Source organism: Sander lucioperca, chromosome 8 (assembly GCF_008315115.2).
Source record: "Sander lucioperca isolate FBNREF2018 chromosome 8, SLUC_FBN_1.2, whole genome shotgun sequence".
NCBI classification, from domain to species: Eukaryota; Metazoa; Chordata; class Actinopteri; order Perciformes; family Percidae; genus Sander; species Sander lucioperca.
The window spans coordinates 27,882,127-27,896,215 of NC_050180.1; the positions used below are offsets into that span (position 1 = coordinate 27,882,127).

The 14,089-nt window shown below is 40.0% G+C and overlaps 2 protein-coding genes across 6 annotated transcripts in view; one reads left to right on the forward strand and one right to left on the reverse strand.

The window, feature by feature from the left end:
- veph1 (ventricular zone expressed PH domain-containing 1) overlaps positions 1-14,089 on the forward strand; it is a 102,108-nt gene that overhangs the window by 38,862 nt on the left and 49,157 nt on the right. For 3 of the 4 annotated variants that reach the window (XM_036004087.1, XM_031290725.2, XM_031290726.2), the window contains 2 exons: positions 8,873-9,036; positions 12,193-12,402. In XM_036004087.1, the coding sequence (XP_035859980.1) occupies positions 8,873-9,036; positions 12,193-12,402 (374 nt within the window). The remainder of the gene's footprint in view (positions 1-8,872; positions 9,037-12,192; positions 12,403-14,089) is intronic. The other variant, XM_036004088.1, reaches the window with a different exon arrangement.
- ptx3a (pentraxin 3, long a) overlaps positions 1-14,089 on the reverse strand; it is a 29,571-nt gene that overhangs the window by 11,308 nt on the left and 4,174 nt on the right. Inside the window, exon 2 of one of the 2 annotated variants that reach the window (XM_036004089.1) lies at positions 1,911-2,164. In XM_036004089.1, coding sequence (XP_035859982.1) covers positions 1,911-2,049 — 139 coding nt within the window. In that variant the 5' untranslated portion in view covers positions 2,050-2,164. Of the gene's footprint in view, positions 1-1,910; positions 2,283-14,089 lie in introns of those variants that run through there. The other variant, XM_031290727.2, reaches the window with a different exon arrangement.

Below are 14,089 nucleotides of genomic sequence, written 5' to 3' on the forward strand. Positions count from 1 at the left end.
CCTTTTTCTTTTTATGGGTGAAGAAGAAGACTCTTTTTCCTGAAATTTGGATTTTGAATACGTGTTGGTCCTCCATGTTTCCTTCTTCAAACTTGCCGGGGCCGGGAAGCTACGATACCTATTAGCAGCATTAGCAGCACCTGTGAGTTTATCATGTGACAGCGAAAACGTGAAAGGCGGAGCAGTATGTCCTGTATGTCCCTTACCGGCTAACGTATTTCAAGATGGCGCATGAATATGGAGCGTCTACCCCAGTTCATGCGAATGCAAATGTAAAATTTCAAGCCAAAAGGAATACTTGGAATTGATGGTGGTGGTAAATATTCATGAAAAAGGACAAGTTTGTGAACGGGCAACACAGATTTTGATAATGAACAACTAAACACGTTACACACTGGACCTTTAATGAATAAATTACATTTATTTACATTTATTTGTTTAGGTAGCGATTGCAGGAATTTATCTGTAAGTACACACAAACTGTATATGTACATTCAACAACAGACACAGATATAAAATGACTTAATGGAGTAGAAGTACAACCTACCCCGTACTTTTATAAAACAGTCTGGGTTTACTTATTTGCTACATGTTTTAGCCTGCCATTCATTCTTTAAAACTGTGTCATGACCTCTCTCACGTTGCACTCATTAATTTAAATTCCACTCTGAGAAATGAGCAGGTCAGAAGCAGTGATCTGTCTCTCTCTCTCTCTCGCTCTCTTTCTCTCTCTCTCTCTCTCTCTCTCTCTCTCTCTCTCTCTCTCTCTCTCTCTCTCTCTCTCTCTCTCTCACACACACCTGCACACACACTGTATTTAACTCCCATGATTTCACTTTTTCTCCTTAGTTCAGCAAGCCAGTTATGAATGTATTGTGTTTCTTCGTCCTTCTTGCTCCCACCTTTTCCTTTGTAGGCAGGCAGAAACAAACTTTTTTTCTTCCTTCAGTGCTGTAGTTCATGTACTTGTATTTTACTATTCTCAGTCATCTGTTTAAGCCACTCACATTTTTCCCTTCAATCAGGTTTAATCACATCGCAGGCTGTGCCCGGAGCAAAGTTTCCTGCCTGTTAACTGTTGGTGCTGCAATTATACCTCCTGCCAGGTTGAAAACAACAAACAAATGCAAAATGCAAGATGCTAGGGGCTCATTGCACGCACACAAACACATTTTTATGTACACACACATTCTTTTCTCTCACAAACAGTGATGCCAAAACAGCAGTGAGAAGGGTTTCATAATGATATGCTGTAGTGTTTCTGCAATTGGTGGCTAGTCATTCATGCTGTAATATATGTTTGTTCCGGTCGCCAGCTGAAAAAACCTCGCTGATTTTCTGGCTCAGCATATTCTTTGATTCTGCTCGTCTCATATACAAACTCTGTCTCTGCCAACAGTCCATGTACTCTACGTACTGTGGTACTTATTATCTCTTCTCTCTGCCTTTTTCTATGTGTTCAAAGCTGCATTTTTAGCCATACAATATAAAGTACTCAACAAACCAACAAACCCTCCAACTGTCTCTTTCTCTCTCTTTTTCTGCAACCTCTACTGTACAACTTGACCCCAACTGTTCTTTTATTTCCACTCCGTCTCTATGTTTTTCTGCGCTCTGACATCTTATGGTAATATCATTGTTGTAGTACTAGTAATAACTACTGTTCGACACTACTGTTGTGACATTTTCAGTCTAAGGAGCATGTCAAATGTTAATTTCCACTGTAGTCAGTAATGACAGAGACTGAACATAAAGGGACGATGAATCTTAATGCCTTGAGCTCACCTTTCACACAACCCCATGCATGAATCCTAGAAGAAATCAATTTCACGCTCCGGAATTTAATTAAATTGCAACCACGTCCATCTGAGAATCTTAATCAGATCATTCTCACACACTTTAACACTTACGTTCTGGTGTCTCTCCATCTGTGATTTCATTGTAGTAGGTGTCAGCGTAGTTGACCTCAAAATCCTCCTCATATGCAAGAACCAGACACACACATGCTGACAGCACACACACTGCCTGGGGGAGCCTCCACCGAAACATGCTGCTGCTGCTGCCGACTCAGTGTGTGAGAGAGTGAGAGTATATGAGTTTGAATGAGTGTGTTAAGTGGTAACTGGTAAGTTTCAGGTCCGCTCCTCTGCCTACCTGCTTGTCTATGTGTGTGTGTGTGTTTGTTCAGATTGACTGTGTGTGTTTTGTTTGTCTCTGCTGCTTCTCCCTGTCGGTCTCACAGCGCTGCAGGTCCACCACTCTCTTTTTCAACCCCTCACTCTCTCTTACAGTATTTGTCCCTCCTCCCTAATGACTCCCCACCTCTCTCTCTCTCTCTCTCTCTCCCCCCACCCCCTCCCTCTCTCTCATTCTTTCTCGTTAAATGCTGAGCAATCCTTTGGCAGGAAGCACGGCAGTGTAGGGTACTTCAACCAGAGAGAGGGGCGGCTTGCTCTGCACACACACTGAACAAAAGATTCTGCGTCCTACATGCTCTGTGCACATCATTGCCATCCTTAAATATCAGAGAGGCACAGAGCTGAAATTATTCACATCTCTGTTATTATAACAACTGAATCAAATCCAAGATGTGTGATGATAAAATTATGATGTAGCCTGAGGTTGTGGTCCCCAGCCCTGCATTCTCACTCTTAAAGGATAAATTTGGTCTGTTGCAACTTGGGTCAACTCACCACAATAAATGCTGAGATCTGGAAACACGGTGACGTCGCTACAGCAAAGTCTGACAGAGCAAGAAACACAAGGGGTCAAACGATCAGGCTGTAATCAGGCCAACAGTGTAGCCAGACTATCGAAAGCACTTTTCTTTTCAGGTAAACCCAAAAGTGAATGCATCCAAAATGTAATTCCCCTCTAACTATCCCTCACTACACAGGAAAACTGTGGCAAACATAGTCAAAGTTGAACCAGGACGTCTGTAAACTGTGATATGTTTACAGTTTGGATAAAGATTGTATCCCTTCCAAATCAGTTTAGCTAATATGTGTTTCTAGTCTGATCATAAGACTGCTTGCGATGATTGCCGAGTCTGTCTTCCTTTTAGTAATGTTGCCTTGCCCCCAGGGGTCTGTTTAACCACACAAATTCAAGTTGTAATTTGCATCATGAGATTAGTCCCTCTTGTGTTGGTTTGGACTTGTTTCACTAATCATCAATCAACACTATACCTGTGACCCATGCATGAGGATGCGAGAGGCCTGAAAAACTAGTGATCTTTTTTGACATGCAACGCTACCACCACCTGCAATTTTTGTGCCAGAAGTGCTCGCAAAACGCCTTTCTGAAATGGGCCCCAGATCTCAATAATTTACTTTGATCAGTATAATATCATTACCAAAAAAGCCAATAGCCTCCCATACAAAAACAATATCCAACTTGTAATAAAACTGAATAATTCTTCAACCCAAAAACTAAGCCTTAACCTCAACTATAAACCCAAGCTCTTACTCCAAATTGTCTTTATCCATACTCTGATCTGAACCTAACCCGTATTATAATTTTAACCTTGAACCCTGGTATCACACAAAATGATACAGTCAAACACGTAGGGAATATCATTTGAGGAAATTAGTAAATGTTCGAAAGTTTCGCTAAATTTCCATCCTTGTGAAAACATTTGGCTCTTACAGAGAGTCAGAGTACAGAGATGTTAAAGCAGCGCTCCAGCCTGCGAGCAAGGCGGTGAGTAATGCATCGTTGGAGGTAGCCTGTATTTCGTAATCTGATATAACTGCAGCCTATGCAACTCACAGAGAGAAAGAAAAGGAGAGAGGGGAAAGAGGAAATAGAAGGGGGCGGAACAGAGAACACAACTTTCCTGATTTTTGCCTCATGCAGAGACTGTGTATGTGTGTGTGTGTGTGTGTGTGTGTGTGTGTGTGTGTGTGTGTGTGTGTGTGTGTGTGCATTGAATGGAACCCAGACATCAGGGGTTTCTAAATGGGTTTATTGTTCTCCTGCTTCACTCTGTTTAATAATTTATTTTGTCAGCCTGACCATGTGTTTATGTGCGTATTGTGTGTGTATATACTGTATGTGCATCTGTATGGTAGAAGTGTGTATATATTCATGTGTGTGTATGTTTTCAAGAGGATGGAAATAATGACTTCCTCATGGGATTTTAGGATTTGCCCTGTCTCCCATTCTCAATCTCCCCCCCACCCCCCTCCATCTTTCTGTCTGCCTGTGTCTCTCTTTCATTGTATCTGTTTTTTCTCTCAAATACAGTACCTACTGAAACACACACCTATTCACTTGTTATCTGTTGTGGAAGAGCCTTTTCATTCAGACAGCTGAGAGAGGGAGTTGTGTGAAGTAGCAAAAGCTTCAATTAGCATTACCACTTGATAGAATAGAATATTGGTTTGACCTGTTGCCAGTTTATTAACGCTTTTACCTTAAGAAAGTGTGGAATTTAACAAAAGGAGAAAGATGTTAAGAAGCATACAGTTGTGTATGTTAACAGTAAGTTCAGTAACCATGAATGCAACCTTTCCTAAACTTAACTCAGTGGTTTTAGATGTTAAAACATACCTTAACCATATCTGCATCAGTTTTGAAAAATTCTTATGCGATGACAAATGTCCTGCTTTTTTGTTGACTTATTGAAATGCCTTTATCATATCATATGACATCAAGCGAACAGATGTTATCAACTCCACCTCCAGTTGCACTTTATTTCTGCTGGCTCAGCAGTTAGTGAAATAAGTGCTGTTCTGTTTGGGACTTGTAGTATGAAAGCATCACTAATGAGTCTCGTATCGTTTAGGTATATGACGAAGAGAAAGTTCAAGTCAGAATGGACAGGACATTTTGTCTTTCACACATAGACAGACAGAGAGAGTCTGTACGGGAGAAGTTATCTAGGTGAAAGGGAAGGATGGTCATTGAGTTTAAACTTTGCAGGAGAGACTGTGCGTGTGTCTATGAATTGCACTGGCGTACATCTGGTCGGCTGTTATGGTTTTAACTTTATGATTTAGATGTAAAATATTTTTATGCATGAAACATTTTAAGTCATGTGTACATGTGATGAAAATCCTTGCTGTCCTTTTTTTGCTCTCTGCTAACTGGATCCCTTCCAGAGAGCTGGGCAGTCATGTTTAATATAGTGCTGAATACTTTAAATTATTTTTACTGTGTTGCTCATGCAACAAAACTTCACAGAATCCCAAGGATATGGGCTTTCTGGGAGACGTTGGACTCCTGTCTCTTTTTTGATTCAACAGTTTCTCCGGCCCTCCCCCACCCAAAGTTATTCGAGCTGTGTGATATACGACTTTTGGGACATACATACACAAAATGTGTGATGGAAGCTACAGAAAACACGTTGAAGCTGTAAATCTAAAAACATCTCTCTGGAAATCATTTGTGCTGATTTCTGCATTTTTGTCCTGTAGATTACCTCCTTTGCATAAAAGTCCTGTGTCTTTTGACAAGTTATGTGCATTGCTGGATATTAATGGAATGTTCCTGTCTTTGTCCAACATAGAGCTGCAGTCGATAGTCAACAGAAAATTAATCTGCAACAATTTTAAACTGATTAATTGTAGTTTTTTATTGTAGCACTTTTTCAAGCAAAAATGGCAAAAAAACTAAATTACTGCTTCCAACTTTTTTCATGTAAAATTTTGTATTCTTTTCTTCCATGATAGTAAACAGAATATTTGTTTTTTTTAGCCATGTTAGCGCCATGGATTTAATGGCGCTAACATGGCGCCATGGCCATGGGTTTTAGGGAAATGTGATTGTATATGCTATCCCTTATCTCCGTTTAAAAGTATCTTGATCCACTTGGGGTTTGGTCTTTCAGTCCTTGGGGGGCTAAAATGTTTTTGCTTAACATGTAAAGTTGAGAAAAATGAAATATGCATGTGCATTTTCAGATCTTAGAAAGTTATTTTGATTTAGATGCACTGGTCCCAGCGCTGTTAGTGATATCTTGAGTTTATGGGATGTAATGGCTTTTTACTACAGCCATATCACAGCAAAGACACTGAAACTCATTTTCCCCATGACTCAGTTTTAGTGTCCTCTTAGGTAAAAATATAGCCAATCGCTGTATTAAAGTAATTTTTTTATTCAAAGTTAAGTGTCTCTCCAGAATTGGTAAGTGTCTTTTTGTGACTCACTTTGGGATTCTAATGTGACATTTTGAAAACAGCACACCAAAAGAAAACCATCATGTCCTCTCCTGCCTCACAAGTTAACAATAGTTTGACTGATCAGTTCTCAGTTTTCTTGGAAAATATCTGAGGGGCCTTTAAAAAATGTCGCCTTTGTGTTCTACAGAAACAAAGGTCATTACAGGATATTTTATTGAGATTTGTAAGTCATGAAAATGGGTTGGGTGTATGCTGGAATGAAGGTAAGAATGTCAAATACTGTGTACACACACGCACATACACATACACAGGAGTAGGGCTGGGCGATAGGGAGAAAATCAGATATCACGATATTCTTGACCAAATACCTCGATATCGATATTGCGGCGATATTCTAGGGTCGACAGTTGGTGCTTTAACAAAATATCTTCACACTTAGATTTTAGATAAATGATCATCAATAATGTGGACATAATGTCTAAGTGGGGAAAAGGCAAATAATAGAACAGCTAGAACAGTCTGGTAAGTTCAGACAAGTACATCACGTTACTGTAATGCAGCCTTTAAAACCAGTAAAAGGCAACACTTATGTCATATCACGATATTACGATATCCAAAATCTAAAACAATATCTAGTCTCATATCACAATATCGATATAATATTGATATATTGCCCAGCCCTACACAGGAGTGGGAGTCAAATGAGGTGGTTTAACAAAATAAAATATGAATCAATATAATCAAAAGGGTATATTCATGTCTCACATGTTCTGCCTGTGTGTTTAGATGTGGGTGAGTGTGCTCTAACAAGTATGCTCTATAAATCCTCCTCAGTGTGTTTCTGTGCAGACTTTGTCTCATCTTGCCTTTTAACATTCTTCTGAACAGTTATGGTTATTACCAGCTCTCTTTCTGCACATGTACTGTATCTGTCTATTTTTATGGTGATTTGTGTCTTAAGTGTAGAGGTGTGTGTGTGTGTGTTATACGGTATACTCTATGATTAAAGGGAAGAGAAAGGGACATAACAAGAGTCAGCGACCATCTTCTAAATATTATGTGCACTCTTCTTCCCTCCTTTGCCTCCGCACAGAATAGTGCAGAACAGTCAGTCCTCTCTGTTGATCAGTACCAGTCGTCTGTTACAGGATAAAACCTGTGGTTAAAGTAATTTATAGCTATGAATTACCTGTTGTATGAAACCATTTATTTAGTTCCTGCTGTAATATTTTAAAAAAATATGACAAAAGTTCACCATGTACTAGCTGTTTGAAATATTATGGACCAGATGTTCATGATAAATACATACTGATAAATGAGCATAAATGCAGCACAAAAGTCCTATTTCGCAATGTTAATGAAAGTGAAAAATAGTTTGTGTATCTGCCCTGTGATTCAGATACGGTCCAAAATGTAATGGGTTCCTGCTTGGCCCATGCTATACCTTTCCACCAAGTTTCATTCATTCACTTTTTTACGTAATCCTGTTGACAGTCAAACAAACCAACACACAAACAGACAAACCGAACCAAAAACATAAACTTGAAAGATTGAAAGATGGAGAAGAAATGGTTAGACTAATGTGAATAATGTTGCTGCAACAGAACATGTAGCTTGTTTTTCAGCATTTGTGGGTAGAATTGGATTAATAACCGCAATATACACACTTATTCTACCATAACTGCTTCTGTTTCCTCTTATAGCATGTAAGCAGTCCAACATGAATACATACTGCACATTTTATCCAATCTAATTATTTATATATCTTATTTAATCCTCACATGGGACTTAACCTGAAACCTTCTGGGTTCAAACTGACATTTTGGTCTTGCTATTCCATTATACTACTGTAGGACACAGAAGCCATTGTTTGAAATCATGAAATGTGACCAATAATGAACCTACCATTTGAAAACAAGAGTCTTTGTTCTTTAAAGATGTTTCCTACGTGAGTCAAAGGCTGTTGGGAAATGCTGTGGGTTTTGTTGGGCTGCGTGCTGATTTACAAATGCCTTTATGTACAATCATGCGTCAGCACTGACTTTCTTTTTTTCCTGCATCAGCATCATTGAAGGAATATTGACAACAAATGGAAAATGTTTTATTTACTGAACACAGATGTTGTATCATGAAATGATTGTGTGTGAAAATGTTCTGAGAAAAATGACAGTTTCGGCAAATATGCGTGATGTTACAGTACAGCTACACCACAAAAAGCTTAAAGGAAAATGTAGGTTTCATGCAACTTGGGTCTGATTTATTTTAATAGTTTTTTTGGCTTAAGTTCTCTTGATAGTAGAAATATTATAGTCACCAAGTTAATTGTTGAGATCTGGGAATGCTGCAACATCGATAACAAGAAGTCTGATGGAGTAGGTTTCCAGTTTATTAGGTATACCCAGCTAAAACCAATGCAGTATATATAATACAACAGTCACAGCAATAACAGTCTTCCAATATTTCAATAATTCCTTTCTGTTTTTTTCTACTATTTAGCCTACCCACTGATATCAATGGAGTGGACAAAGTAATAGTAACAGCTATCAGTGCCAACCCACTCTTGTATTTTTTTTTTTATAAGACAATAGACCTATGTCTCCACTTCTACTGTTTAAACTGGGCACTTCATATTTCTTGTCTGTCTAACTACTGTTTTATATGGCAACCATTTTCAATATCCAAATGGTCACCAAGTTGTATTTGACTATGAGGCTCACTGTCAGCAACTCTGTCTCTCTCTTTGGCAGGTAACCACATGCTGTTACGAGTGTTGCCGTCAGTCTACCCCAGACAACCGGATACCATCCACTGTCATCTAGGCAACCTCACTGCGATGATGTCACAGCTGGAATCCCCAGAGCAACAACACCTGATCAGACTCATTCAAATTGTTGCTGAGCAACATCCACTTGTGAGTGTTTTTTGTTTTTTTTGTAGTTTTGTTGGAAATATTGCACAATGTGCTGTGGGTAAATAAAACTATTTACATTGCAGAATATTTTTTGTATAACCACATGGGCCGAAGTGAATTATGCCACTTTTACCACTTGTCACTTTACTAGCGATTTATTTAATTTTTTTCAATTGTGTCATATCCAACTAAACCAGAGCTCTCTGCGTTCATGACATAAGTTTATGCTTAACTTGGTTTTGGCTTACAATGAAGTACGTGTGTGGCTTTTTTGTAACATTTCTCCCCATGAGTCAAGCTTAATCAGACCTTTTACCGTTCAACTTCGCCATATCCTGTAATGAGCTCATGTCGAAATATAGAAAAAAGCCACTGGAATGTAGGAAATGGAGCAGTGCATGTGGAGTGCATATTTCTCAGTAGGAATTCCCTTAATCCTGCATATTTCAGAGCAAAGCTGCTGATGTTCAACATGAGGGGAAAGTAGTGGTGGGCGGATCGATCCAAATATTGGTAATATCGAAACCAACGTTGGTATTGATTAGGGATGCACCGAATCCAGGATTCAGGTTTGGATTCGGCCGAATATTGGGCATTTTGACGGGGTTCGGTTTCTGCCGAACCTTAGAACTGTTCAATGCAGTAGGCTGCGCGAAAGTAAAAATGGAACTCGCGAGCAGAAAAAGCGCCGCCCGGCAGCACCCCCAGCCAAAAGAAGGCGACCCAAGCCGAGCCACACGCCCAACCTGCAATGCTGACCTGTCCCGCGGCGGCAAGGACCCTAAACAATACACAACATCGCCGCTACCAAAACACCTGCGCGTGAAACATCCGAAAGAATACGAGCCGCGCATGAAGGAATCCACAGACAGCAGCCAAAACGCAGCAAACCCAGGTACGGCAAAGGAAGGACAGTCACAGCTAAAAACTTGTGTTAACCAGACAGTGCCTCTCCTGGACTGTCAGCCGTTCTCCCTACAGTGGGAGAGGAGCGACCAAACGGCCGGCTGCTGCTCGTTAGCTTTCTAATTTCACCCACCAAACATGCCTTCATCATACACTGGTTAGTGAAAATTTGCCAAACAAAATTGTCACTCATCTGGCGATAGCGATGTGCTTTCCTACAATGTGAAAAGAGCGTGTGAGTGAATTCAACATCAAGTTGTTACATTTAACTATTTTAGAGGCTATGGACGTTGTTTACTTCATTAATGTGTTTACTGTATTAATGGACTGAGGATGGGAGTAGGATTTGGTATTCGGTTTCGGATTCAGCAGAATCTTAACCAGTGGATTCGGTATTCGGCCGAACCCCAAAAATCTGGATTCGGTGCATCCCTAGTATTGATATTGATTAGGGGTGTCAAAATAACGCGTTCATTTTGATTAATTAATCTGAGAAAAAATAACGCGTTAAAAAAATTAACGCAGATTAATCCATTCCATATTGACGTTTGCATACAGACGAAAATCTGGTGCTACTGATATGTCTGCGCTTCTCTCTGATGCTCTGAAACAGACGTTACAGCAAACACAAACACCGCTGCATGTGACGCTAGTTAACACTATACTCAACAGCAGCTAACGTTAACCTACCGCTAGCTAGTAGCTGGATTAAACACGGTTAAAATGCTGACAGCTAACGCTGAACGGTGTAAAGTTTGACTGTGTTTTACTGTAGAGGATTCCAACACCGGTATGTAACAATCTGCAGCTGCCATCGGAGAAACAACACAGACGGTGCGTTCAATGAAACTGGTAAACTACAGCCTCGTGGTGCATTTGAAGTTATTGTAAATGTCCTTTTCCTATCTGGTTGTGGTTTTTGTCGTTCAACAGCAATTTACTAGTGAAATAAGTTATTGTTATTGTTATACATTATTATTAAATCATTTAATTTTGACCATATGGCCTTAGCAATAAACAAGCCGTTCTTTAATGTCACCAACTGTTGTTTAGTACCCTTTTTTTTTCTTTTCTTTTTTTACTTTCTTAAAAAGTACCGGTTCAGGCACCGTTAATTATGTATGCGATTAATTTCGATTAATTAATCACAGAGTATGTAATTAATTAGATAAAAAATTTTAATCAATTGACAGTCCTAATATTGATTAATACCAATATAATGAGATCGATACTTTAGTTTCAGTTTTTCTCCAGTATGCACTGCTGTGGTTTCATCAAAGAGGTGACCTGGCTGTCTGTGTCTGTGTAAGTGCTGCTCCTGTCACAGTGCAGAGCAGGCACACTTTGCTCCTCCTACCCCCTCTTGTGATTTGATGTTGTAGCTGTATAATTTGTAAAAAGGCTGTAAGTACATACAGTGTTAACACAACAAATTTGTTTTGAATTTGAAATTTGATGATGAATCCACCTTAATTATTAAAAAGTATCGGTATTGGTGATACTGGCCCTGTATTTACTTGGTATTGGATCGATACCAAATTTTGCAGTATCGCACACCACTAGGGGAAAGTACCACATACCAGCAAACATGGTGGTAAAACATGGATAGTCTCACCCCTCACGTTAAACACTGGAAAAACAAAAAACAAACCAGCCATCTGGAGTTATTCTAATCTCCACCCCCCACACAGACACACAGAATATTTCTGTTGTGATTGTGGCTGCATTCATCACAAAAGTTACCAAATCTTCTGCAATCCTAATATTCACTTACTGGAAGTGATGCAGTATTGAAACGATTAAACATGACAAAAATATGGAACTTTGAAATCCCGTAACTTTAATTTTATGGAGTCAAACATCTTCTCCCTGAGAAACTGAGATAATGTTTGATATGAATATGATTATTCAAAACAAGTGACTCATAAAGTAGCAGCAGGAGGGCCGGCAATGGTGAGCATTGTTAGTCTGATCCAGTCCAGTCTAGTGCAGTTCAGTGTGATCAGACCAGATAAAGAGGAAGAGCTGTTTATTCCCTGAGTTTGTTCAGACAGTCCTACAGTCAAGCTTTTGTTTATTATTCAGTCACCAGTCTGTTCATCTCCGAGGTCACTCCTCTCACCTCCAGCCTTCATTAAAGACACATCAAGCCTCTGTTTGGTATTAAGTGGTGGTGCCAAAACAATCACAGGATTACTGCTTTATTCAAAAGTAATTAATAATAATCTTTGTTTTTTCTCACCCGAACAGATGTTAAGCCCTCAGGTGCCCACACTAGTCAGTTACCTAGGAGACCAATCCCTAACTGAGGCCCTACTGGGTGCGCTTGTGGATGTGTCACAGGCCAGCCCTTCCTCGCTGGTCAGCTTTCTGCCAACGTTGAGAATTGTGGGACAAAAATGCCCTGCTCTCCTGGGTCACGTTGCCAAAATCCATGGTGCCGTGGGTATCATCAGTGAGGTACACACACACACACACACACACACACACACACACTCAAAACACACACACATATTAACAAGTTTACATTTGTTTGCAGCAGTGGAAGCGTGTGTTTTAGAGTGCGAATCGGGCCGCATTTTTCTGTCCGAGCCCGGCCCGTGTCCGACAGAGCAGTAACTTAACCCAACCCGAGCCCGACAGGCATTAAGATCTTTATGTCCGAGGCCGAGCCCGACACAGTTAAAATCAAATTTTTTTCTCATACTAATGACACATGTACATGTACGAACATCATTTCTAAATATCTGTCCGAACCCGGCCCGGCCCGTCGGGTCCCGTCGGGCTTGGGTCGGGTATCCATCCTCTAGTGTGTTTCAGTTGACTAATGATACCAGCTAAGGAATAATAATTATGGCCTTTTTATACTTTATGTATGGATTAAACAAACAAGATATAATGTGTTAATTAGTGAGCTTTAGAGATGCTGGTAGAAGGATTTTGTTTCCTTCGGACAGACCAGGCTAGCTGTTTTCCCGTTTCCAGTCTTTGTGCTAAGCTAAGCTAACTGACTGTTGGCTGCAGCTCTGTATTTACTGTACAGACATGAAAGTTGTATTGATCTTCTCATCTAACTCTCTGCAAGAAAGTGAATAAGTGTATTTCCCAACATGTCGAACTATTTTTTTTTAAGAAAAAGATGATTCCCAAACTCCAATTAAGGAACATGAAGAGACAAGAAAAGGGTCCTTGAAATCAGTCTTAACAGGCTGAACAGGCTTCAAAAATACTCAAATTCCTGTAATAATTCTATTAGGGCATTCACACACTGCAACAGGCAGGAGTCATTATTTCAATGAGTAGGGAGGAACTGGCTGCCCTCTCACATGACTTGTTCTCTGTTGTCCTGCCAAGTGTAAAAAACACTCTAACCCACCAGACAAGCTGGGAACATGCGGAGGTTTTAACTGCTGTCTAATACTTACATCAGTGTTCTGGAGCCTCTGTCCTAAACAAACATGTGTTGACTCCTCAGAGTTCTGTCTCTGCAGCTGAACAGAGAAGAAGAAACAGAAAAAAATCTCATTTGAAGGAACAGTTAAAGAGCAGCCTAATGGTGCAAGAATGACATAATTTAAGGGAACATTAACAGCAAGAAAGGTTCTGTTTTATACATATTGTGAGAAACAGAAAATCGGTTGTATTACAGAGGAGAAAATGTGTTCTTCAAAAAGGGACAACCTCAGCTGAACTGCACTTAAGTGATATACCTTCCTGCCTGGTATTACGTAATTGCTTACATCCATTTTGATGCAGCTGGTATTCATTTCTCAAAATACTGCCTATAAAACTATAGCTACTTGCTTGGGCTTACAATATCAAAATTAGTTTCGTAGCAGGCTAAATGTGTCCCATGAGCAGCATTTTGGCCAACCCATGAGTTAAACACTTGGCTGCCCTGCCGACCTGACTGCTTATTTGCCTCTAATGGCAGTTCTTTTGGTGTAAAAAGTGGTGTTTCAGCGATTGACTGACTGTGATTGGCCTCTGCAAAAACACTTGAGCTGCTGATTAGAGGTTAATTAGCCTAGCCACTGGAGCAAACTGCAAGGTGGCATCACTGCAGACTGATGGGCTGGAGATGGAGGGAGTGATGTAGGCTAAGCTGTCTCAGACACACACATGCACAAAGTGCAAGGTCAGTCAT